The sequence below is a fragment of the Prunus avium genome, chromosome 5, assembly GCF_965620075.1.
Source record: "Prunus avium chromosome 5, drPruAviu1.hap1.1, whole genome shotgun sequence".
Taxonomy (NCBI): domain Eukaryota; kingdom Viridiplantae; phylum Streptophyta; class Magnoliopsida; order Rosales; family Rosaceae; genus Prunus; species Prunus avium.
In genome coordinates this window covers 25133592-25160476 of record NC_142288.1, presented here as the reverse complement: position 1 = coordinate 25160476, position 26885 = coordinate 25133592, and the positions used below count along the sequence as shown (strand labels likewise).

At 36.8% G+C, this 26885-nt stretch overlaps 5 protein-coding genes across 7 annotated transcripts; 2 read left to right on the top strand and 3 right to left on the bottom strand.

Annotated features, from left to right (window-relative positions):
* Nucleotides 1–659: 659 nt before the first annotated feature.
* Nucleotides 660–3317, top strand: LOC110760390 (agamous-like MADS-box protein AGL19). Of its 2 annotated transcripts, none has more exons than XM_021962644.2 (8): nucleotides 660–896; nucleotides 1015–1102; nucleotides 1424–1488; nucleotides 1631–1730; nucleotides 1865–1906; nucleotides 2798–2839; nucleotides 2944–3021; nucleotides 3132–3317. In XM_021962644.2, the coding sequence occupies exons 1-7, from the start codon at nucleotides 715–717 to the stop codon at nucleotides 3019–3021; spliced, it is 597 nt and encodes a 198-aa protein (XP_021818336.1). In that variant the 5' UTR covers nucleotides 660–714; the 3' UTR covers nucleotides 3132–3317. The 2 variants fall into 2 exon arrangements, with proteins under 2 accessions (XP_021818336.1, XP_021818335.1); XM_021962643.2 differs by having other exon boundaries at nucleotides 2938–3021.
* A 615-nt stretch (nucleotides 3318–3932) lies between these two features.
* Nucleotides 3933–7311, top strand: LOC110760360 (gamma carbonic anhydrase-like 2, mitochondrial). The gene is made up of 2 exons (XM_021962608.2): nucleotides 3933–4373; nucleotides 6666–7311. The coding sequence occupies exons 1-2, from the start codon at nucleotides 4001–4003 to the stop codon at nucleotides 7040–7042; spliced, it is 750 nt and encodes a 249-aa protein (XP_021818300.1). The 5' UTR covers nucleotides 3933–4000; the 3' UTR covers nucleotides 7043–7311.
* Nucleotides 7312–11657: 4346 nt separating this feature from the next.
* Nucleotides 11658–15740, bottom strand: LOC110760391 (F-box/LRR protein). Its single transcript, XM_021962645.2, has 10 exons — nucleotides 15378–15740; nucleotides 15158–15265; nucleotides 14956–15048; nucleotides 14709–14852; nucleotides 14419–14520; nucleotides 14253–14292; nucleotides 13761–13916; nucleotides 12815–12996; nucleotides 12479–12597; nucleotides 11658–12282 (listed from the first exon to the last, which is right to left on the bottom strand). The coding sequence occupies exons 1-10, from the start codon at nucleotides 15618–15620 to the stop codon at nucleotides 11853–11855; spliced, it is 1617 nt and encodes a 538-aa protein (XP_021818337.2). The 5' UTR covers nucleotides 15621–15740; the 3' UTR covers nucleotides 11658–11852.
* Nucleotides 15741–15802: 62 nt separating this feature from the next.
* LOC110760386 (uncharacterized) lies at nucleotides 15803–16761 on the bottom strand. Its single transcript, XM_088253650.1, has one exon. The coding sequence runs from the start codon at nucleotides 16623–16625 to the stop codon at nucleotides 16074–16076; it is 552 nt and encodes a 183-aa protein (XP_088109776.1). The 5' UTR covers nucleotides 16626–16761; the 3' UTR covers nucleotides 15803–16073.
* Nucleotides 16762–22940: 6179 nt separating this feature from the next.
* Nucleotides 22941–26531, bottom strand: LOC110760374 (squamosa promoter-binding-like protein 13A). 2 transcript variants are annotated; one of them, XM_021962626.2, is made up of 4 exons: nucleotides 26207–26531; nucleotides 25122–25645; nucleotides 24328–24461; nucleotides 22941–23766 (listed from the first exon to the last, which is right to left on the bottom strand). In XM_021962626.2, the coding sequence occupies exons 2-4, from the start codon at nucleotides 25538–25540 to the stop codon at nucleotides 23114–23116; spliced, it is 1206 nt and encodes a 401-aa protein (XP_021818318.1). In that variant the 5' UTR covers nucleotides 25541–25645; nucleotides 26207–26531; the 3' UTR covers nucleotides 22941–23113. The 2 variants fall into 2 exon arrangements, with proteins under 2 accessions (XP_021818318.1, XP_088109744.1); XM_088253618.1 differs by lacking the exon at nucleotides 26207–26531 and having other exon boundaries at nucleotides 25122–26175.
* Between the last annotated feature and the right edge of the window lie 354 nt (nucleotides 26532–26885).

Here is a 26885-nt window from a genome sequence, read left to right as displayed (position 1 = left end):
GTGTCAATAAATCATAAAAGAAAAGAAAATGTTAAATTAATTCTAATTGATGTGGCTGTCCACCTCATCCACCTACATAAGGTGGTATACAAATATGGTATACAAATGTGGTAAGAGTAGTATTACTCTATTCGAATATTTATTGACAATATTGGTATTAAGTCCCATCTCCCACAAAGACGGAATATTCTACATGAAGAGATGATATCTTATTAGCATTACTCTATTCCAATATTTGTTGACAATACTGCTAATTCAAACAATATAGTTTTTTAAGTGCTCAACTTGCGTGAAAGTTTAGGATATACACGGGTACGTAATTAATAATACCGTAACTATTTAGTTTAGTGTCATTTAGTCTTCACTTTGTTAGAGATTTCGAGTCAAAATCTTCGCACCGCGGTTTTAAACCCCACAAACTACCTAGCTAGGTTAGGTTTAATCAGAAACATGCTGCAAATTCACGTAACTAAAAGTGAATGAATAGGGTAGGGGGTCATAGTAAAATAAATAATAATGAAAGAGGAGGGATGATTGCAAAAGGGGAATTTGAGTAGTGGCGTCGTGTCAAAGCAAATCAAACTAACCAACCTTGTAAATAGAATCATCTATAGCTTATTCTTCTACTTAAACATATGTGTATATATATATATATATATATAAATATTGATATAGTATGATAGGGTGATAAGATTTGAACTGTGATATAGTAAAATGGGGAGGGGGAAAGTGGAGCTGAAGAGAATAGAAAACCCAACAAGCAGGCAGGTGACCTTCTCAAAACGACGAAATGGGCTTCTGAAGAAGGCTTTTGAGCTCTCCATCTTATGTGATGCTGAAGTTGCACTCATCATCTTGTCTCCCTCTGGCAAGATCTACCAATTTTCAAGCCATGAGTTCGTCTTCCCCATCCTTAATTAATACATCACTTTTAATTACCGCTTAATGAACTTTGGTGCATGTTTAATTATAAACAACTAGCAGTAAAACCAGGATTATTGATCTGTGGTGCAGCATAAACAGGACCATTGCCATGTATAGGAATCAAGTGGGTCTGCCTGAATCAAACAACTCAAGCTTCAGACAGGCCAGAACCATGGAGGTATATTTATATATAAAGCAAAAAGATAGAGAATGGTAAAATATTCAAAATACTAAAAAAATTGCCCATGATTAATGAATTTATTAAGCATTGAAACTTTTCATTAAATAAGGACAATATAGTAAATTAACCTTTTTCATATTAAAAATCAAAATAAAAACACGGGGTCCTATTTTCACGGGACACAACTTCTCTTCTATTTTGGGATTCTAATTCTTAATTTTTTTAGTTAATTCATGTCACATGAAGGTGAGCTAATTGTAATCATCTTATGTTATGTATGATTTAGCTATAATATAATCTCTGTCTGTCTGTTCACAGTTTGGGAGGAATAATGAAAATGAAGAGCTAAGGAGATCAATAGACAACTTGGAAATGAGGCTGAAGTAGGTTTTTACACCCACTAAAAATCAATTTGCCGTGTGTTAATTATGGTTGTTTTAGTAATTTAACCTTAATTATCATTAAAATGGAATTATATATATATATATATATATATATATATATATATATATGACTTGTACGCAGGAACTTGGCTGGGGAAGAGCTTGATATGCTGGGCATGCAAGAGCTAAAACAGCTCGAGCGGCAGTTGAAAACTGGGGTTGAACGCATCCGCTCTCAAATGGTATGTTTAAGAATTAACTAATTAATCACACCAACTTCTGTTTTACTTTGTTCAAGTCATAAGTTAATGATCATCATTAAAAGTTGCGTAAACTAGAAAGATTAATTTGATTGTGACTTGTGATTAATTCGCAGGGACGGGTCATTTCGGAGAACATCAGCTTGCTGAAAGGAAAGGTAATTATAACGAGAGCATTTTTGTTCACAACTTTTAACTTAAGGTGTATGCTCACAGGCACGAATCTTAGTGCATTCTTACCTGGGCTACATCCATGGGGGCTTTTAATTTTTTACAACCCAAAGTAAATTTTTAGCTTGCCCCAAGCCCACTCACACAGCAGCAATACCCCTTCACGAATTGGCTCTGGTTGGCTGCACTTAGAAAGCAAATTAAGCCTACCTCAATTCGGAATCTTGGGTTCGTCCCTATATGCTTAGCACCCTTCTCAACACTTGATACATGTTCATAAGCATAATCATGGTTATATAAATCCAAGTAAAAAGTTAACCATGATTATGCCTATGGACATATGTCAAGTATTAAGAAAAATGGTGAACATACACCTTGAGTTAAAGTGGTGAGTAAAAATATTCCATATATTAAGAATTAACCATAGCTAAATACTAAATAGGAATGGTTTTCAACTTTCCTTTTATTTTTTTATTATTATTATTTCTTACCACCAACCCTAAATGGATTATTACTTTGGACGTACATAAATTAATTTTTGGGTGATTCACTATTATATCAAATATAGGAGCTTAAATTATTATTTTTTTAAAAATCATATATGAAATGGACTTTGGAACATAACAAAGAGACTTTTAACTTCTTATAAATTACAAAACTACCATCGATTTCTTAAAACAAACCAAACCCCAAAACCTCATTAAAAAAAAAAAACCCAAAACACTCAATAGGGCATTAAATTCAATAGGGCCAATTGTCATTTTTTTGGGTTTGGTTATAGAAATTAAATAGTGTAGAGTTTACCTATATCATTAATGCTAAGTATCAATATATGACTAAACATCTCTTAATTTTTCATATCTGTATATGAAATGCAGCATAAAGCATTGCAAGAAGAAAACAGTCGTCTGCAAAAAAGAGTGAGTTGCTTTTACAAATTACTTTGAAATAATATAAATATGCATATAGTTTGGATATTTCAGTTTCACACGCATACTGATTTGTCTTGTGAATTGAGGTTAAGCTCCATGAGCTTCATTATGCTGATCCCTCAAGCTCAAGGATTTCGGGACCAAATGCATATATGCAATTCATTTCCTAGGTACTTATTGATGATGCTATAAACTGATGTGACAATTTCTTATTTACTTTCTCAATAAGCTAATGGCTTGATCATATTTTAACTAATAATTATATTCTGGTATGTGACAGTGAATTTTGAGATTCAAGATTCTTCAAGATATATGATCTCTCGCACCAAGTACTTGATTTGTAAAGGCAGTGATAGTGCCTTCAGCTATTTCCTATTTGTACCTAAAGTTTGGGTTTCTAATGCTTTTTTCTTTCTTTTCATTTTTCTCTTGTGTATGGAGTTTAATATATGCAGTTCTATTTTCATTCGAACGTCTTATTAACGTGTGGGCACCATGGTATACGACGTATTGTTTATAATTATATGTAAAATTCTTCAAGCATATTGACTTATATTAAGAACCATTCTATCAAAAGAAATGAAGTCTATGTTAGGTACTAAGCACAAGTAGTGCAGAAAGAACCCAGAAGATATATGGTACAAATGCTGATCATGATCAACTAATTACCCAAATGAAAAGAAAAAATATAAAAAAAGAAAACTTCTTATTAAATTACAAAGAGATTCGATAACATCCATACATACACATGCCAAGAACTTGTACATACAAAATTACGAGAACAATAGAAAAAACTAATTAATTCTCACTCATTTGAGCTTTTTTTGTTTTGTTTTTTATAAAGTGATATTCTAAAATACTTATGATCGAACTCGGGTGCAAAGAAGAAGCACACTCCCTTGGCCAATTATGCAATGTAAGGAGTAAATGTGGTACAAATAAAATCACTATTAACTTATACATCAATTGGGAAATTGATAGTTGGGAATTTGGGCCAAACTATAGTTATCTGGCTTCAGCCCAATTTATAGTACACATCACAATCTCCGGCCCACATCCAAACCAAACCACTCTCCCACCTCACTCTCCTCCATTTCCAGCTTCCACTCCCAAACTACCTCTCTCTCTCTCTTTCTCTGCTTCTCTCCAATGGCGGCCTTAGCTCGCATCTCCAGAAAAGCCCTAACCTCTTTCTCCAGCTCAGCCCAGCCTACCTCACTCCACCGCACCTTCGCCGCCGAAGCATCAAAATCCGCGGCCATAACACCCTCGCCGGATCGGGTCAAATGGGACTACCGAGGTCAGAGAAAGATAATCCCGCTAGGCCAGTGGCTGCCGAAGATCGCCGTCGACGCCTACGTGGCACCCAACGTGGTCTTGGCCGGACAGGTCACGGTCAACGACGGAGCCTCCGTTTGGCCCGGGTCGGTCCTACGCGGTGATCTCAATAAGATCACCGTCGGCTTCTGCTCCAATGTTCAGGAACGCTGTGTCCTTCATGCTGCTTGGTCTTCCCCTACAGGTAGGTTCCCCAATTTCCTAGTTGTCGTCGGTTTTTTCTTTTTCCTTCAATTAATTTCTTAATTTGTTATTTAGATAGTGAATTTGGTTGAGGTTCTGTTAATTGTTCGATTTGAAACGAGTTAACACCTGAATGTAGTTTTAAATTGCTACACTGAGTATAGTTTCTGTGTATGGGCTTGGCTGATTTAGCTGAAAATGTGGTTTAAAAAAAACTTGAAATTGATAAGTAAATACTGGAATCTTGTCGTAAATTTGGGTCTTCCACTAGGTGTACTGTAGTCCCCGAGCTATTAATTTTTGGGCTCCGGTGAGGGAGAAAAGATGGGGACGATGGAAAGTGGTGGACTTATCTAAAGTTTAGACTTACACTAGTTCAGTCAGCTTTGAGCTGCTTGGTGATTTTATATTTATCTCCTTTTTGGATTTGAGCAATGACTTAAGAGGATGAAGAAACAGAAACTAGTGAATATTTTTTGTGGGAAGGATTTGGAGAAGTAAAAAAGGCATCGTCTGTTTGGGTGGGAAGTTGTATAAACCAAAATAGGTCATAGGAGGTGGGGTGGACAATTTGAAATTATAAATCTTGCTCTTTTAGTTAAGTGGTGGCGGAGAGAGAAGGGGAAGGGGGAAGCCCTTTGGCATACCCATCACAAGAAAATATATATGTCAATAGTGGGGTTCTGAAATAGTGGCTATAGGTTCGAGTTGATGTCATTGTAAAGACATTTCACCATGTCATTATTTCCTTCTTTCCTCACATGGGGATTTGGAAAGAGTTAGATTGGAAGGATAAATGAATTGGAGACTCTCCTTTGTGTGGAATGTTTCCTAATCTGCCAATGTGTCTGCTGTGTCTTTTTTTCCAAGGAGGTGGAATTTTTGTTTTTGTAGAATTTGAATGGTTTGGAAGTTAGGGAGATTTCTTCTATAGTCTCTCATTGATATAAATGTCTCTTTCTTTACAATCATTTAGATTGGATAGAAGATTGGGAAATTGAATCCTCAGGTCTATTTCCATGCAACCATTGTTGAGTAGTGATTGATGAGTTATCCTTTCCCAATTTTAATCCTTCTGGGAAGGAGAGCCTTGCAAGGTGAAAGTTTGTACTTGGATTATTGCTCATGGTAGGACTTGGGATATTATTCAAAGGATAGGACCTAATTCTCTGTGTCACCCCATTGGTGCATTATGTTCGAAAAGGTTTCCAAGAGTATTGACCATCTTTTTCTTAATTGCGCCTATGACACATGTTGTTTATGGGAAGCAAAGTCGTTGTGGGTGATTCTGGCTTCATACATTTCATTGTTCTTTGAGAATCATTGTGCTTTTGTTGGTGGGGAGAAAGCGACTGTTTTGTGGAAGTAATGCGATGGCTATTTTTTGTGTGGTTTGAGCATAAAGAAATAGAAGAGTTTTTTAAAACAAAGTTGGGGAGGAGGTAGCGTGCAATTGCCTCAGCCATTTGGATTTTCTATTCCAATATGGGGTCTCTTAGGCTATCCTTTGTACATTTTCCGTTGCCCAAATTTGTGGGCAGACTGATATGCTAGGCATGGGTGTCAAGCACTATATGATTAGAACTTCTCTGCTTTGAGGAACAGCAGGTTTCAATAAATATTGAAGGATGAGTTCAGTAGCATTTGTGGAGAAAATTTTATTTTATATGATAAGTGAGAAAGTTGTAATGTTGATTAGTTGGATTTATATAATGTTTTTAAACAGGTTGTTGAAGTGGCCTTTTCTGAACCTGTTATACATGTAACATCTCTTGCTTTAAACTTTTTGAACTTTCAAGCTTATAATTAGGTTTAAGTTCACTTCATTCAAGAGTTTGAAATCTCCTTCAAGTTCTAATATTTAGCATATAACCCTGGAGATTTTTTTCCTTAATTAGTTTTCTCCCTTGGATTTCTGCTTTAGACTGATTTTCCACAGGTAGACCTCTACATTGTTCCTGGTCCTACCTAGAGACCAACTTTAATTTCATCAACTTGTTATGAATATGATCATCTGACCCGTCGCTTCATAAAAGGAGCATATATCAATATTTCTAATAAGGATACTTGATGAAACTTAAAAATACATGGCTTGTTAGTCCATCCTACAACGTCATAGCGACTCCTTTATATTCCATTGTTACTAGTTGTTGATGTTTTGTCTTGACATGCATAGCAACTAGCAAGTTTCTAAATGAAAATGTCTAAAATGTGCAAGTGAGCAATCCCTAGTTGTAGATATGGTGGAATTTTTTCTGAGTTTTACAATACGTGGCCCCTTTCCTTATCTCAGGACTTCCAGCAGAGACGTCCATTGAGAGGTTTGTGACTATTGGTGCATACAGTCTGTTACGGTCGTGTACAATTGAGCCAGAATGCATTATTGGGCAGCATTCGATTCTCATGGAAGGTTCCTTGGTGGAGACCCATGCTATCCTTGAAGCTGGATCTGTCGTTCCCCCAGGGAGAAGAATTCCAACTGGTGAACTTTGGGCTGGAAACCCAGCAAGGTTTGTCCGAACCCTGACGCATGAAGAGACCTTGGAGATCCCCAAACTTGCTGTCGCAATAAATGATTTAAGCAAAGAATATTTCCAAGAATTCCTCCCTTACTCCACAGTATACTTGGAGGTTGAAAAGTTCAAGAAGTCTTTGGGGATTTCTATTTGATCAGTTGCATTGTCATGTTTCTGTGTATTGTTTAGTTGGAGGCTTTCCTTGTAAGGAAATAAGCAGCTCCGAGACAGAGCTTTCTTTTTTGGGTGTCTACCTTGTATTTCGATCAAATTGTTCTCAAATATCAATTGACAATCGGCTGTCCTATGGTAGTTCCGGGCCGGCACTTATCAGGAAATTCTGATCATTTGTTAAAGCTCAATGCCCGTGGTTGTGGCTGGCAGGTTTTATGTTATATATAAAGATGAGAAACCATTGCTGTTTTTCTAAGCTTTATGATACCCACATGGCACTAAAAAAAAGGTTATAAGATTTGCTCTGCATGGACTTGGATATAAGATTCTTAGGTTTGGTGAGGAATATTCCAGCCACCTTCACCACTTCCTCTTTATTTCCTTTCTGGTTGGTCTAGCATTGCACAGCACCAGCTTTAGCGACTTTTCATGGAAATCATTGCACTATTATATGATTAATCTTATAAGGTCGGTTTGTTTGAGAACTTTTTGTATAGGATGCACTTTCGATCACAATTGCTTTTGTTGGAAAAACTTCTATTAGAAGAAAGTGGATATTTTCATTAAAAATCCAAGTGTTTCTTGTGTATGCTAATACGTTTTTTTTGTTGTCGAAAATAGCTTTTAGCCATTCCACAAGCACTCCCAAACATACAATACAAAGAGTTGATCGAACTTTTTATTTACATTTACTTAATCACTTCCTTTCTCTTTGGTTTGGTTGCAGAAATCCAGAGCACTAACTGTTAAGTAGAGTAGTATATTATGGCTACCCAAAGCAATTATCTCAACCTCTCACTCATCCAGAGCACTAACTGAATCTTTTGGGGACTTAAAACCCTCTTTTTTGGCCCACTCCTCAATCTTTCTGTGGCCAAATTTGTTAACCTTTTTCTTTTCTTTGTTTAATTGTCGGCTGCCGACTGTTAATTCCCTCTTTCCCTATTGGTCAGTCAGATGCCGGCTATAATTTGTTTTGACGTCTTTTGTTTGATTTTATGCTAATTACACCCAAAATAAAATAAATGCCAAATTTAAGATCCCAAATGAGGTGAAGACTCATAGCCCCTCACTTGGGTGAAAGCAGGATTTGATTCCATATCCTTGAAAGCGATGCCAAGAGCAACATGCTTTAGTTTGAGATTGGTGAATTGAAGTGGGCAATGTGGATCTTGGGCAGTCAATAAATTGAAAATCTTATAAATAATAAATAAAAAACAAAAAATTTGAAAATCTTCAAAGGGCAAACGGTGGCGCTGGTGCTTGTTTCTTCTTGTAGAGGCTGGGGTCAAATCTGGTTTCGTTTTCAGTGGGCTTCTATAGACTATATTCATCTCCCTTTCAAAGCCGTGTGGTTTCTTACTCATGAAGAAAAATGGGACACATAAAATTAGGTGTAAGTCATTCAGTGTTTGGCTTCATTGGTTGGCGAATATGCATACGTTTGTTTCTCTTGTTTTTAGTGGAGATAATGAGCACACCATTTCCATGCATTATTACATAAATTAATTCTAACATAATTTATTCACACTAGATTAGAGGTTGTATTTTCTTGCTAAATACATTTATTAAAAAAAAACAAAAAACAAACCCTAGTTGTCAACAACCCAAATAAGACCTTCAAAAGTACTTCACTTGAACATATTATTATTATTATGATCACCATCATCATCGCCATATGAACAAGTCTCCTAAGCATTCATTTGGCAACTTCTAAATTGGACGGCAATGAATTCCATAGAATATTGGCTACTTTTAATTTCATGGTTTTGCCAGTTCAATCTACCTGTATATGGTTGAAAATACAATAAATTGAAATATTCAATCATTAGGGTTGCTCTAAAATATGGGGGGTGACTATATATATATATGGCGAAGGTTTGTGTAGTCACCACTACAATTGGAAATGAGAGGGAAATTGCTACTAAGGCATCTTTCTTGTGCATTCAATGTGACAATGTCATAGACCACTAAGCATTTGTGGAAGACCAAATGGAAAATTTTATTAAATATAATATCTTCTCCCAAGTGAAACAAAGATTTTGACGTCTCAACCGTTGTCTGCTTCTATTTGTTTGCAACCCATCTTTATAAATTCCACTCCTCTTTCATTTCCTTTATATATCTGTCTCCCCATTTGCACCTTCTAGTTCAATGGCTTCTCCACATCCATCACCTCTTTTTTTGGTTCTTTTTTTTCTTCTTCTATGCAACGTTGACTCGCCATCAATATGTATAAGAGGAAACCATATGAAGAAGACGAAGAAGAAGAAGGTTTTTGATAGAGTGATATAAAGCAATGGAGGTGATCAAATTTATGATTTCCTTCCTGCCTTATCAGTTGTCTTCTTGTTTAGCTAAAAAATGTGGGATGTTGGAATGGTTCAATCAAATCAAATCTCCCAAGTATTGGGTCCTTTGATTTGATTGAGCCGTGCCAATATCACAGTTGCCTTTTCACTTCATCCCATTTCTTGCTAACTAGTTTCTTCTTCTTCTTCTTTTTTTTTCCTTTTTGGGCTCTAATTTATTACAAATTTTGTTGTACGTATACTGATAACTGTGTTATACATGATCCTACACACATGTACGTATATACATACATCCACATATATACATCTCATCTTATGTTAACATGCCTAAAATAGAACCCAGCATTCAGATATGATTCCATCTAATTTATTATTTTAGTAATAGAAATTACTATATTTTTGTATTTATTTAGACATGTTTGCAAATTGCATGATTGCATCCACTTGTTTGGAAGCAAACTAAAGTTCCTGCAATTGCAAATATTTAGTGCATTATGTTCTTGGCAGCTAAATCATCTACCATGTATTATACCTGGTATATTGAACCCTCATTCGCATATATATATATTTATAGTATATCTATATATGTATATAGCATGAAAATCTACTACACAATGTTCGTTGATCACCAATTGTGCAACCAAAGTGTATAAACAGTTATGTTCAACTAAAGTAAAGGTCCAAAATAGACTCCACACCACTAAAGCATCCAAGCAAGAAGCTGACCAAGCCCAAGGGGTAAGACTTTTTCAATAGGAGCTAACCGATTCCCTTCTCCTTCTCTTTGATCTTTTCCTGAAGGATACCTACTTGCTGGATGGTAGATGTGAGAAATAAGGATAATGAGTTCAGTATAAGCAACCAAATTACAATTGAGTGATCGCCAAGCGAAACCTACGTCCTTCATGAAGGGAGGAACATCAAACAACATAGTCACAAGATAAATGGTGGCTATAGACATGCAGAGTGCAATGAGTATCACTATCTTTATGCAAGAAACACATTCCCAAATCTACCATCGGAAATGTAAATGAATCATACCTAAAAACCCAATGCATTTGCCTATGACAACCTCATCAACATAGTCAACCGAGAATGACCAACCAGACAGCTTAAAATCCTTGTTGACATTTCTCAGAAACCTCAAGAGATCATCAACCATAAGATTATTATAATTATTACAAAATCAGTATGTTAGAATTGCAAACATCCTATCCCCGTGGATGCAAACATCAAACGATTATAATTTATGAATCTAGTGTATATTAAAGAGGAATGCAATAACAATAGTTCAAGGGATGTAATCATTGGATCAAAGGCGTGTGAGTGTTTTTCAACTGAAAAAGAACATTGTTTGGCTAAGGATGTAATTGGTTGGAAGTAGATGAGGATCTTGTTTGAGAAATCGATGAGTTTGTCAAAAAAAATTAAGGGTTTTGGAGGTTTAAAAACGATGGTGATTGCCAAGCGAAAACTACATCCGTCCTGAAAGGAGGAACAACATGCAAAATATCTAATGCTCCAAAGGTGCTTGAGTATATGACATCACATGATAAATAGTGCTATAGACATTCAAAGTGCAACAAGCATCACTATCTCTTTGCAAGAAACTCATTCCCAATCTACTATCAGAAATGTAAATTAACCATATCCAAAAACCCAATGCATTTGCCTCTAACAACCTCATCAACATACTCAACCGGCCTTTGACAACCTCATCAGCATACTCAACAGACAATGACCAACCAAACTGTTTATAATGCTCGTTGACATTTCTCAGGAACCTCAGCGAAACTTGGATCATTAAAATTATTGCAAACATCCTATCACGTGGATCGAAGCATCAGACAATTTTATGAATCTAGTGTATATTAGAGAGGAATACAGTAACAATAGTTCAAGGGATGTAATCATTGGATCAAAGGTGTGTATGTTTAAGTCAAATACAGATTAGTCTACTGGTAGGGTGAGTGTTTTTCCAAACACATTGTTTAGATAAGGATGTAAAATGGGTGTATGTGTGTACACATTCTGAGGTTACCCATAAATAACCTCAAAGTTCCCTTTATAGGCCACCAATAAAGGAAAAGACCTATCTAGTGGTGATGTTAGACTTTTCTTGCATTGGCTAAGCATGGTTTCTATTCTATTAATGCAGAAAAAGTGAGAAAAGTTTTTGAGTTGATTCACTAGGCCAAAAATTGCACACCAAATAAAAAAAGGTGATCCGCTTGAAAAATGAACTTTGCATATATGACATAGTATATATATCGCATGAAAATGTGCTACACAGAAAAGAAAACACCCAATGCAAATTATTTTCGGGGTCATACAAATAGTTCATTGATCATCAACAGTGCAACCAAAGTATATCAATAGTTGTGTTCAACTAAAGGTTAGGTTAAAAGAAATAAAGAAAAATAAGGAAAATGAGTCTAGTATAAGCAACCAAATTACAGTTGAGCGATCGTCAAACATCTAATGCTCCAATGGTACTGGAGTATATGATAGTACAAGATAAATGGTGCTATAAACATGCATATTGCAACGAGCATCACTATCTTTATGTGCTTCCCCAGTCAACCTTGAAGGGCCACGTCCAATTTCTCCCCCGCAAAATATTCCTGCCAGCGGAACCCCAGGGAAGTTCTCCACGAATGGAGAACCATCAACATTGACGCGTCCGAAGAATGACTCACCACGGCCACAACAAGCGAACATAAAACCCCCGAATACTTCGCTTATATGACAACGATGTTTTGAATCTTCATCTGACTTCAACTTTTTAAGGCTTAAGGAGACATTGTTACATGAAGATAATGCAGATTCGGGGTCAGAACGATAGAAATGGAAGTAATCGGCAGTTTTAATGCCAACACCACTGACATAAAGGTACTCATCATCTCCTCTGTGGAAAAGGCCTCATGTTAATACTTAAATCAATAGATTTATCAAAAAAAGTTTTAAATCAATATAATAGAAATTCAAAAGAGAGCTGGTATACTATCCATGCGGAACTGTGCAGGAAATCCGTTCCGAGCCCAAGATCAAAAGTTGCAAAAGACAATACAAGCCAGTTAAAGATGAAAAGTTCTGAATATTACCCTACAACTCCGTGGAATTCTAAGGACGTAATCATTCTTGGCTTCTCTGATCCCATGGAGATATTTCTTCGTTTTATAACCCCAATGTATAGATCAGAAGAATCAGCATAATCTTCTAACTGTCACATAAACATTTCAAAAACAAGAAAAGTACTTGTAAGAATGTATGATACTTATATAAAACAGGTTTTACATTTACTATATTTGTTAAATAAATTCCCTTGTAATATTTTTTGGATTCACTAATCCAACGTAAAACAATACTTCAAAGTCAACTGGCACTTTCTGCAGATTTTTAACATGCACCACTTGGAAATTTTAAATGTGTTCTTTTACCTCATCGTTGATGTCATTAAGAAGTTGTTGACCATCAAGAATCTCTGGGTGTCCTTCTCTTCTTGCAGTTAGCCAAGTAGAATGCTCACAGTGGTTCTCTTTAACAGAAACAGCCTTGTGCCTGGGACCTACTGTTGACACTCCTTTTGACAATGCAATTTGGAATTGAATATCTCCCATACCTTCTCATTTATACCAGACCAGATAAGTGATAATGAAACACATTGGGCAGTTTGATATAATAACTTTACAGAATAAGAGGGCAATCATAGATATACTACATGATTACTAGAGTAACTGCAAAGGGGTGGGCCAAGGTTTCCATATGAAAGCAGGAAGAAGAAAACAAAGAAAGTGACTAGGAAAGTTCAGAAGCAAGCATCTATGAAACCTTATCAGCACATAATGAGGTGTGTCAGATACAATCTGGAAAGTTCAAAAAAAGAAAAAACAAACACTTACTCATAAAAATAAAAACAATTTGGAAAAAGCAATGCATTAAAAAAACGGAAAACCTTTATTTATCAAAAGTTGAGATTAGCATGCATCTCAAATATGGAAACCAGATTAAAGTCAATTGTGAATTTATGCAATTTTGAAAAGTCACTGTTCCAAAATTTGAAAACAAACTGTGATCGAAAACAAAACCCATTTTGTTAAAGTATGCAAGCATTAAACATGAAAAGCATAAGTAATATGCTTCAGAATTGAATACATCTGGCTGTGTTTTAAATTGGCAAAGGGGGTTTTGCAAAATATACTGCAACCCGAAGTGGCTTCAGATTTTTGAAGGCTAAGGTAGCAATCTATCAAGAAATGATATATATCTTTTATTTCTTTCTTCAAATTTTGTCAAGGCATACAAGTTAGCTATGTGAACAGGAAACTACACTGGAAACAACATGAGGAGCACAATAATGTATAAATAAAGAAATTAAATCATTACCAGACGGCTTGTCTTTGTCCCTGGCAAATATAAGAGCAACAGCATCTGAAAAGTATTTTGCACTCCCACAGACATTTCTAGACTCATTCCCACTTCTATACAAAAAGCGACCTCTCTCATCACCCACAATGACCGTTTCCATAGGCATAGAATAGTCTGCAATAAATGAGATATTGAGATATAATCAACAAAAGTTGATCCAGTAAGATCTTGCAACAGAAAATTTTATTGCAACACACAAAAATTTGAAAGTATCGGAATGTCTCCCTCATGTTTCAAAAGCTAAACAAATCATTCCTTGTTTTTCCTAGCCATGAAACAAAGTGCTTTTTTTTCTTTTCTTTTTCATATTCCTCTTCTAACCCATTTCTTTTTTAGCAGTTAAAGTTTTCAATTATAAGCATAAAACTACTTTCATGTTTTTCCTCATAAAGACAGTCTAATTAAAGAAGATATAAAAACATAATATGATTACACAGTGAGGATACTCACCCAATGCATCAATTATTGGTTTCATGTTAATAAGCCCATCCTGTACCATCAATCATGTCAAATATTAGCAATGCAACAATGGAAAACTGCAGTTGATTTTTAATAGAGGGAAAAAACAAGGAAAAAAAGAACGAATAGACAATCAAGTATGAGGACAGAAACTCACTCCAAACATCATAATTCCAACAGGGAAGGTGCAACCTGAAACAGAGGCTGTGTAATCTTTAATATCCATGATGAATTTATCAAGCAAGACCTCTCGAGGTTCCTGATGTCATTGTAAACGTTTATGCGTCAACAAATCCATTACTGCAGAAAGAGCTTGAAAGATTCTACAAATTCCCACAAATGATAATAACAACCGAAACTATATGTCCCAAGTTTCCACATCTGAAATTCATCACTGTAGAACTTTCAAAAAAATCAGCATTTCAGATTCATTGTAGAATTTGGCACCTTTGTTGATCTTAACAGTGGGATAGCATCAACTTTCAATCCCGGCACAAAGCCAACAGTCAAAAGGATGCCGTAGTTCACATCCTTTGCTGGTATAGAGCAATCTTCATCACTTCCATCACCACAAACATCTCCCCACTTAACCTAATGAACCAAATTTTACCCAAAATTAGTAAAGAGTTAAACTTGCTGCAAAGTAATGAACAAAAACTAGGCGAACCCCCAAAAACACAACTATCTATGAAACCTCTTTGAATTCATGGGTAAGAGCATCTCTTCCAATAATTCCGCTTGAAGTAGAAATGATAAACGGAACGCTGGACCCCAATTTTTTTGATATCTACAATATTAAACAGTAACACAAGAAAAATCCATAATTTGATTTTTTTAATTAAATATGTGTATATACAATGAAGTAAATTAAGGTTCATAGGATCAAGAACACATACAAGCTTGAAAATTTCATACAAGCGAAACCCACTGCCAATATTAGCTACAACGAAATGAGGTCGTATCGGCTCAGCTAGAACCTTCTCGATAACCTCTTTCACAGCAGCCTATCAATTCCAAGACACAAAAATAAAGCTTGACATACATATGTACGCAGAGAAAATGTGTGATAAAATGTGGGTGCTCGTGATTTTCTCGGAAACCAAACAGGGGCTAAACCTTAGGCGAGGGGTGGAGAGAGAGGGCGGAGGCTAGTTTTGGGCGAGAGAGGATTCGACTGCAGATTTGGTTCCAGGATTTGCTAACGCACGCCGCCGATGCGAAGGATAAGGCGGGCAGGCGCGAGAGGATGTTGTGGAGAAGGTCGTCGTTTATCGGCGATAACAACCCCGCCGTCGTTTGGGGCCGTTTCATGTCGCTTTTGTTTTTGATCGTTAACGACGACGACGATGCCTCGTCCATCTTTGTTCTGTAAAGATGCCGACTTTCAGAGTCTCAAGTCTCAAGCAATTGCAAGTTTCAAGCTTTGGTTGGTTTGAGCTATCGTGTTTGTATCTTCCCTTCTTTCTTCTTTAGTTGGAAAAATCGAACAAACTACTGGTAAAATATTCTCACTGTATAAATAAAATAGGGTTATTCGTAGCAATGGTCCCTCAACTATACCCGTAGTTACACTTTGGTCCCTCAATTCAATTATTAGTTACGGGGGTCACTCAACTAGGTGCTATGTTGCACCAGTAATCCCTCCGTCAAACTCTGTTAAATTTTCTGTCAAAAGTGAGGGTAAGTTTGGAAATTCATCCACAACCCCTCCCTCTCCTCCACAAGAATCCCTTTCTCTCTCTCTTTCTCTCTCTGAGCGAACTTAAAATTTGCAGCCCCATTGGTGTGGAACAAAAGAAACCCTCTGCACGCCTAGCGGCTAGGCGGGCTAAATTCACGATTAGCAGCTGTGGAAGCAACTGTGTGAGCCCACCATCTGAGATTGTCTTTCATGTCAATTTCATTGCCCAATGCAGGAAACCTCCAATTCATCAATGGCTTCTCTCTCTTTCTTTGATCCCTCACCTTCCAAGCTTTAGAAAGGTAAGGCCTTGGAATTGTAGACTCGTCAAAGACCTCATCTTGGCCGTCCTTCTTCCCCAATCTTTGCAGCCCAGGAATGATCGAAGCCAAGTTTGAATCTTCTTTGTCTTCCTCTGAGAAAACAAAACCAAGATCCATAAACCCTTTTAGCTCTTCAAATTCAAGGTCTGTCAAGTTCTTGCTCTCACCCTTCTTCTTCTTCCTCCTCCGTCTTGTAATCTTCTTTGGCGACTCTTCGACATGTCTCTGTATTGGGGTTTCAACTTCTGTGGCTTCCTTGCCAGAGAGAATGGTGAAGAGCTTTGGTCTGTGGAGGACTGAGTCTGGTGAGGGAGTGGAGCTGAAGTTGAAGCTTGTTTTGGAGCTCAATTCGTCGCTCATACCTGGTACGGAAGAGGGTCGGGATGCGTAAAAGCTCTGGTTTTGATGGTTCTTCTTCAATTTCAAGAACCGGGTCTGCTTCAATCCTTGATGGGTTTGATGAATTTGGTTGCTTTTCGAAGATTCCGAGCTGAAACTAGTAAGAATCATAGAGCTCCATTACTTCGTCTACTTCCATCAATGGCGTCGTGGCGGCTAAAGAAATCGAGAACAATTTTCGTTTGCGTTTGTGGTGCAAGTATTTGCCGTGGATGGCTTTATAGATGCTTACACCTTCCTAAAAACGAATAGAAAAATCAAAATATAAAAGCAGAGAAATTGATGGATGTTTATGGTTGATGGTTTACAGTGAGTGCTGGGTTGGGGTGGGAGGAAGGATTGGTTGGCGAGTTTGGTACAAGGGAGGAGAAGCAATTGAGTTGTCTTTCTCTTTTCTTTTTTCTGCCCAGATTTTGGTACAAGAGAGGAGACCCAAGGATTGGGTTGCGACAATGGGAGGGTTGTGGATGAATTTCCGAATTTACCCTCATTTTTGACAGAAAATTTAACAGAGTTTGACGGAGGGACTACTAGTGCAACATAGCACCTAGTTGAGTGACCCCTGCAACTAATAATTGAATTGAGGGACCAAAGTGTAACTACGGGTATAGTTGAGGGACCATTGCTGCGAATAACCCAATAAAATAAAAACAGGAAAAATACTATATAAGATTATAAAATAAAATAAATACTTTTTTTTTCTAAGCATATAATATACATAAGTAATCACAGGAAAATTTGTCTCCCAACAAAAAAAAATCACAGGAAAATTTGGAACACATTTTAGTCAAGCAAGTTATGTAACAAGTGATATGTCAATTACCATACTAAATTTATATCTCAACTCTCTCACATCATAAAGCTAAGGTAAAACTCAATTGATTTAGATCTTCCACTTTTATCGTGTGGGCAGAAGTTTGAAACTCTCAAGTACCCAATAAATATTTGTGTGTAAACCCCCTCCACCAATTGCTTGTGTGTACTAAAAAAAGAACTGAAAAAAGAGTTTGTATATCTATTATAATTCGGCTGATGAAACTGTAATTATCGATTTGGTTTGGTTTTAATTAAAAAAAGTCAAATGGTTTAAAAATTGAATCTTACCGTATATAGTTTGGTTTGGTTTGATTTGATCTTGAGCTTTTGTAAACCGGCCCTAGTCCCTTTTTGTTTTTCAATTGATATGAATATTTCTACAAGAAATTCAGGCAAACAGAAGTAGAAAAGGGGTTTGTGACCTACTCCTTAACTTCATGAAAGGACAAGGATCTTACGGAGCTTGGTGGTTTTTCCAAAATGGAGTAGTTTCCTCTTTGTGTGACCCCGATGTACATATCAGGCTTTTTGATCTACATCACAACAGATTTTTCTTATAACGAAGTTAAATCTATTTCAACCCTAATTCGGGGGATTCTTACTCTAATTTGTGATGCCAAATTGACGGTCTGACAATATAATATTCGAGCATATCTATGTTATTCGTGAGTCAATTACGAATTTATAGTGACACACATGGCTTTTCAGTTCCATTAAAACATCGTAGCAATCGATAATGACGCTTTCGAATCCTAGCATTATGGCAGAAACCTATGAACAAAGACAATGCTTCTCCAGAACTGAAACCGTCTTGAGATGAGGACCAAATGGTATTATACCGTTCGACACTGTGACATGAAACTCAGTCTCCCCTATGTCTGCTCATTAAATTCAAAACCAGGAAAGACACAAAGTTGATGAGTTATTAAAAACAGAACTTTGAAACAAGAAAATGGGAAGCACATGAATGACAGAAATCAGCAATAGAGTGCCAAAAAAGGGTAAACTACTATGAATTATGTTCAGACATAATTTGCTGCAGAATATAGGACAGTTCTGCATAGGGAAATTCCTTCAGGCTTGTATAGATCCTTTGCAAAAACGAGAGCAGCAGCGGCGAAAGAGAACACATCCTTATTGTAATTTTCGGCTTCATCCATTCGAGTGCACAGAAAGGCGGCACCTGCATCACCAACAATGGCTGTCTCATCAGGCATGACCTGATCTGCAAGATACAGAAAGTTATCAGCCATAAGATCCATAAACAAGTTTGTGGAAACATAAAAATCTATGAGCTTCGAAAATTAGGCTAATAAGTAAGTAATATATACTTATCAACTCATTTTAGGAAAAAAGTACTCACCAAGGATGGTAAGAATGGGATTCATGTCCACATTTTTATCCTAGATGAGCAACCATGAAGTAACTCAATAAGAAGAAATAAAAGAAACTGCCTTGTTGTGAATGTTTAACCAACAAAAGAAAAGATCAGAAGAGGAAAGACCAACTTACACCAAACATTATGATACAAGATGGGGATAAAGAACCTGAGGCAGCGCAGGTGAAATCCATAATTTCCATCGGAAAGTGGTCAACCATAGTCAATTGTTGTTCCTGATTAGCAAGAATCTCCGAGTCATGCAATTTTCCTTCACACCAACAAATGGTAATAAAAAGAGAAACACTAATTAAAAGCTTAATAGTATTGCAAAGGCAGCAAAAGCTTTACATTCTTTGGCCTTAAGAGTGGGATGACATCGACTTTCAAACCGGGCATGTATCCGACAGACAAAACAATCCCTCGGTTCGAATTGTTCTCATTCCGCTCAGAATCACCATCAGTCGATCCCCAAATCACCTGCACAAAATATTCTATTTAGTCAACATGATCTTTTTATTAACTCAAACAATTCCATGAAATTAAAGAACAGACCTCTCTGAGCTTATCAGTTTGGACATCAGTGCCAATTAGTCCCTTGGCCTTATTGGTTATAACCGGAATTCCAAGGCCTACCTTCTCAGTGATCTGCAGCAGAACAACTACTCTCAAAAAGAAAAAGAAAAAAAAACTACAAAAAATTTAAGCAGAGGTGGAAAGATCATTTACAAGGTGGTGAGTTTCTTCCAAGCTAAAATTTGTGCCGATGTATGCGACAATGAAGTCCGGTCGAAGCGGCTTAGAGAAAGCGTCAGCAAGAACCTCATCTAAGGCAGCCTTCAAAAAAAGAAGAAAAGAACCATACATGAAACAGAATCCAGAGTCAAGTAAACAGAGTTATTTAAGACTTACATGCAGGTCCGGATTGAGAGACAAAGCTGAAGAGAACTGGGGACGAGAAAGAATTTTGTTGCAGCTTTGGTTCCACGTTTTGCCAACACAGGCCGCTGATGATGCGAAAGAAACGGCAGGTGGTCTCGCCAGAATGTTCACTGAAACGTCGTCGTGTGCCGGAGAAAACACTCCTTTTGCGTCAGCCATTTCCACTTCTGCAACCATGTCCGGTTTTGCAGCCATTGTCGTCTTCTCGTCTCCTCCTTCTGCTTTTTTATGAGAACAGAACGTAACAATGCTCTGAGTAGCTCTGCTCTGTTGTGATGGTGGTAGTGGGAGCTCCTTTTTATATCTGTGTTTTTTTAACCTTCCTGAGTTAGGTAGCAGAAAACAACGCTGTTTTACATGCAAATTCATAAATTTTCATTTGTCTACTCTGCCAGAGAAAATCCAATCCAATCAAACAGTTTCCTACATCTGAAATCCGAAGTATTAAATTGGATTTGAATTCTTCTCTCAATATACTACTTTTTTTGGTGCTAGGCTATGCTACGAAACGAAAGTTCGCAGGTGCGATGTACTGTTAATCTCAGTCGTACGTTTATGTGGGTCATGTATTAATGTACGGTTTAGATTGCTCACACTTATATGAGGCGTCTGTAATGCTTATTTTTCTACGGGAGATATTTTTCGGTGTGACGGTCATGCCATTACTTGATATTACCAATCCACTAATCTTATAAATGTGTATTTGTTTTTTAATATTATATTCTAAGTCAATGACATATAATTCATTAGCATCTCCAATCGATATGTCAAAAGTGCCACATAGATATTTAACAGCTAGAAATAACATCTCACACACTCCAACCGATGTGTCAAAGCTGATATGGAATAAAGGCTGAAGATTGAGATGTTATTTTTGACATCCCAAAAGCAAGATGTCAAATGAATATTTTATTATTTTTTCTTTTCTATTCTTTTTAATTAAAAATAAATCAACACTAAAATATAATAAAATAATAATTTAATTTGACATATCGGGTGGAGTGTAAAGCTGTGTAAGATGTCAAATTGCCACATCAGCCATCAAATTTAAATTTGATGTTTGGTATTTGACATCTCCCTTGGAGATGCTCTTATAATAACTAACTAAGCATGGCGCCTAAAAATAGTATAGCTGCGCGGCTTTACTGTTTTGACACATGGCACCTAAACACTAGGCTCTCGGCTATAACCGGTTTTTAAAATAGTATATCCTCACGGCTAAACTTATTTTGACACATGGACTCCTAAATGTTGGGCATGTCCTCTTTTGTTTTTATATAAATAGTATAGCCGCTCGGCTTGACTGGGGTTTTTTTTGTTTTAATTTTTTTTAATATTTCAATTGAAATGAATAAGAGTATTAGGCGATGTTTGGTGAACTTATAAATTTTGGGATTGGAGTTATTAAATTAAACAATAATCCCACATATTGTATCTTACAAGTCCTAACCAAAGGGGTGAAACTCAAAAGGATTGGCTTGGACTCAACACTAATACAGTCCAAGCCGAGCTACCAATTTTATAACATGTGTATTTGTTCGTACTATACCTTGGGTTTGCAACATATTATTTATGTTGTCCACCTATATGATAACACATAGATTAGTAATACTTTGTGGCGGTATGAGGATGACACCCAAGTATTTGTATATCTTTGATGCTATTTATTACCATATCTCGTCTCGAGTCTTCTTTCATTATGTTCGAATAACCTAATTAAATCGTATCTTCATGTTTTTGAGTTGCTTTTAAATCATTTGTCGTTTTCGACATTAATGTCATAATAGATACATATTATGTTTCAAATGAGAAGTTTTTTTTTTTTTTTGGTTGATACAAGCAATATTCTACTCTAATCTAATCTAAACTACATGAAGGGGGATTCAAACTCAAGTGCAAAGTGGAAAGGACATCCGCTTTAGCCAACTTGGCTAAACTCATGTCTGCGAGAAGAATTTAGGATTTAGGACTAAGAGCATCTCCATTGCAAGGGTTTAAAGGGAGATGTAAAGGACATTTACACCCACAATTGTAGAAGTTGCTCCAATGGTGGGGTGTAAATGAATGCAAATATAGCATTTGGCCGGAAAATGTAAATAAATAAAAAAAATGGACATTTACATCTGATTTTACATCCCCATTTGTTAGGCCATATAGGCTGAAAAAGAGGAGAAATAATGCAAAAGTGGTGGGCTCCAAACATATAAAAAGTGAGATACCTACCAAAATACCACAAATATCATTTTGCTTCAACTTGATATAAAATCATTTCATTTCATATCATTTTTACATCTATCCCCCATTAGAGAAAAAAAATGACATTTACATCTCCCGGAGGTGTAAAGGAAATGTAAATGTGACTTTACACTTCCAATTTACACCTCTTGCAGATGCTCTTAGGGTTTCTTATGTTACTTTTAAAGAGTTTGAATCCTTGTATTTTCCTGGTTGATATTATGCTTTTGTCAAAATGACGTCATTTCTATTAAATTTTGTTTTCATACAAATGACATTCTAAACTCTAAACCACCTTATTTCCGTACATATTCAACCCTCTGATCATTAGCAAGCCCAAAAGCCTCAACTTTTTCAACTTGTTTCAATCACTGCCTTAGCCTTGGGCAATGCCACAGCTCGAAACCCTTTATTGTGAATAAATGAGTTTTCACATTTTGCTAATTAATTTTTGCATTTTGGGTTTCACATATTAATTTTCGTATTTTAGGGTTTCCATGAAAAAAAAATTTGCATTTTGAGGTTTCACTCATGAATTTTTTGTATTTTGAAGTTTCGATCCTGAACCCTGTGAATTTTCGTATTTTGGTGTTTCGCTATGAAGTTTTGCATCTACATATTATTTCTGGGAACTTTAAATTTTAATTTGCAGAGACTCAATATGTCCTTAGACTCAATATGCCCTCAGGAATTGGCAGAGCCCTCAAAAAACTAATTGGCACTCAAGTGAGTACAGAGCAAGCCGGCTTTTGCTTCCCCATATGGTCAAACACATTCACAGTTCTTTTGCAGGTCAGATTGGTAATTAATTGACTGACATTCTTTGACCATAATACAATTTCATGAGAAACTAAGGAGCGCAGAGTCAAACTCTTATGTTGTGAATGGAAAAGGCAAATAAGGAGTTGACCAAAATGGTTATCCATCATGATTCATGAGGAGCCAAATATAATTAATCATAGTTGGGAGAGTATGTAAATAGTATACTTTAGTTTACAGGAAGGCTAGAAGGCCCTGCAAAATCATACAAAGGAGGTTCTAAATGAATTATGCAGCAGTATAGGAAACCTGCATTTTGCTACTGCCAATGGAAGGGAAGTGTTTGAGGGGCTTGATGTTGATGTTGTTGATTGTTCCCCAGAGACCCATCAGAGCCTATGTGAAACATTCCGGGGCAATGAACATTTGCTTCACTTCCATTGGAGACCAGAACTGAATCCATGGGCTCTATACCGTTGTTCCCATGAAGGCTTCCGGGGCCTAATCGTTGTTGCATCAGAGATATTGAATTAGGCTGCTGCACCATGTGTCTCAAACCTATTTCAGATGTCTGCTGTGTCTGTGGTGATGACAGAAGAGAGAGAGCACAATCCGAATCGTGGATTTGAGTTGTTAACCTGTCACAAAACACTTTGCTCTTTGCCCCACCACCAGTTTCTGCGAATGAAATGGTATTCAGAAGGGGCTGGCAGACAGATGCTCCATGATGAGATGTTTGGTTGTGGAGTGGGGAGCTTTGGAAAAGTGAGAATTGCTTTCCTCCCTTGTAGCTGCTGCTGGTGCTGGTTGAGGACCCAAGAAACATGTTTTGTTTATCTATCAATGGCAGTTGGAGATGCTGGTTATGAAGACCGGTATCGGCCTCAGCTTTGACAACTCCAGCCCAGGTTGGGTGCACAACAGTGGTGGAGGGGTACACAAGTGAACTGGAGAATGGTAGCAATTGTGTACCTGCAAGAAGTGAAAATCTAATTTAATGCAAGAAATCCAAACTGCTTTATTTAAAAGAAAAGGCATAAGTATATACTTGATTGTAAGTTGACATCAAATTCAAGAAATCCCATCAGTCTGCTTGAGAATTTAGTTCATGTAAGTTTGTACTAATCTATGATCAGTTAGTAAAAGCAGAAAAATTTGCAGTTCAAATGACATCTAAAGGCAGGCAGCACTTGACAATAAGATTAATACTTTGGAAGAACCATAAAAAAATAAAATAAAGAGAAGGATCTTATTGAAGTCAAATACCAGGCTATAAGGATAGGCCACCAGAAATTGCTTTAGTGGCCACTAGGTCATCAAGTGCGGAAATTGACCACACATAGTTGATGAAGCACTCAGCTGAGTGGATATGTTCAAATAAAAAGTTCCAGAGGATACTATACTATTACTCCTAAGTTCTATGTACGGATGCAAGAATGAGTAATATCTGTGTCTGTGCCTTTGCACAAGTGCATGCACATGCCTGCTTCGAAGATTTAGAGTAAGTGCACCACAAACAAGGTTGCAGCTAACCTTGGTAACTGGACAAATAACTTCCTGAACGTGACAAGGGTTCTGGTTGGGGCTTCCTTCGTCTACGATTGTGTCCATCAAGACGCTTCCTGCAGCTTCTCTTTCCTTCATCAAATTCCTCCAGCGAATGGAACCTACATAAAAGACTGAAGTTTGAGAAACTTGATCTTTCCAGGATCATGGCTCAGAACAGAAAGAATAACTCATCTGAAACTAACATATATAGATATCATCTTGAATATAAGAAACAAATCGATATCAGTTGAATTCTTGTTCGTTCACATTTGCAAGTCTACTATAAATATAAACAAAATATCGGATAGACTTGAAAGTTATCAACTCATATTCCTATTGCAGAGACATGAGGACATCTAAGAGGGCTTCTGGAATTGTGGTACACTACCTCCTTAGAGAAGGATCACAAAGATGAACATCATTCTGTTAGACATTCTAATTCCTGTATAATCAACTCAGCTAAGACTTTCTCTCATATATAATAAGATCGGCTTTCTAAATCCTAAATACATATCAAAGTTACAATTCAGTGCAGATGCTTCACCAAGGCAGCAGAATGCTTGGAGAGATGAAATTGACCTACCAACTTCTGTTCACAATATTTTGGGATAATCGCTGTGTAAGTAAAATTAAAATGCAAAATCAAAATAGGGAAATACTTGATCAAGAACATTGCAATAACTAAGGTGCTCCACATTCTAAAGCAAAATTCAAGTGAAAGAAAAAACAACCAATGTTACTCTTACATGAAATGAAACACTTGCTGTAAAATCTTATACCTGCTGCACTGCTGGCAGAATCGTTGCTTTTGGCCATTAATTGTGACCTGAGGAGTCTTAGAGTGGAGCTCACAGACCTTATGGCGCCTATGGTAATCTCTACAAACACTAAGGTCTGAATTGCAGCCATCAACAAGGCATGAGACTGTCTGAGATCCACTGTAAGCTGCTCTTGACCTCTTTGATGGTCCAGAAGGCGATGATGTAGTTTTCGGACCCCCAGCCTCCTTCAACATATCTACCAACTCATTGTTACCTGAATCACCCAACTGACCAAGCTTCAAATCAACAGAAAAGTTGCCTTTGATGGTCCTATGATCTCCAAAGCTACTAGACCCATCAACTGTGCCTAAGTTGGAAAAGGTTTCTTGTTCTAGTTCAGTCAAATCCCAAGAAGGTGCTTTCAAGTTCCAGTCCATAAAAACTCTTACTTCTAAAGCTTGTTTCTTCTACTTCTCCTCCCTGGCCCCCTCCCCCAACCCCCCTCAATTAAGCTTCTCTCTTGCTATTTGTAATTGTATCACCTTCAATAAGAATGCATTTCAAAAGTTCATCACAATAAACATTATTAAAGAACGAAAACACCAAATAACTTCATCAGAAATCCAAATAAACAGAGGTTTAATGATGAAACAAATCTCTCTATGCAGCCTGTGGACTCTCAAATTCCAAAAGGGTTAATCTATTCTATCAGACATAACAGCAATATGCCAATTTAAATAGCGTATCAGAAACCCAAATTGACCAAAAAATTATACAAGAATCCCAACCAATTTATATGCGGGAGCTTAAACAAAATTAACTACTTAACTAAGAAAATATAAAGTAGCAAAGCAAGAAATGCAACTCTGGGAATTGCAATCTTTGTTTTCTCCAAATAGAAGATAGAAACCCAAACTAGAAAGTCAGACTTTTGTTCTTTCTAATAAATTAATGATATCTAAGCAGTGTTTCTCCAAGAAATTGGGAAGCTATAAGATGAAAAACATTACTATTTTAGACCATTAAACAAATAAATAAACACAAACAAACAAGAGAGAGAGAGAGAGAGAGAGAGAGAGAAGAAGAGGTGAGAGAATACTTACAGATAAGTGGTGCAGAAGAAGAATGGTTTTCCAGCCATTTATTCACTGACATGGATTCCATTAATAACCAATAAAGTGGGTAGTCAAGGAAATAAACTAAAAAGCTAAAGCTAAAAAATTATTAGTTGGGTGTTGTAGGTTTAAGAGGTGAAGGATCACTTATTGTACCATTCAGCAAAATGCCATTGGAGGTATCTGCTGCACAGAGAGAGAGAGAGAGAGAGAGAGAGTGGATAATGTAAATGAAAGAGAATAGATATTATTAGTGAAGTGAGAGAGAGATGCTTATAGAAAAAGAAGAAACTGCAAATGAAGGGGGCCAAGTTCACTTCCCCTTTATTTAAAAATTTCTTTTTGTCCATTTTAGGGTTTGTTTGAAATGTGTAAGTAGGAGGAGGAGAGAAGGGAAAATAGTGACAGCTTGTTTGTAGCTTTCAGACTTTTACAAAACAAGAAAAAGAAGTACAAGGATGGATGCTCAGGACAAACCATGTGGCATTGTGTTTCACATTTCATGGCATGTCCTTCATTTGGGTTTCTTTTACTTCAAACCCTTTGTGTTGTACCCCCCACTCTCCCACTCTCCTCATTGAGAGAGTGAGCCTTCCTCTTCATCTTGGGGCCTAAAACTGTAAAATTCCAATCTTGCTTTCAATTGAATTGAAATTTGAGAATTATT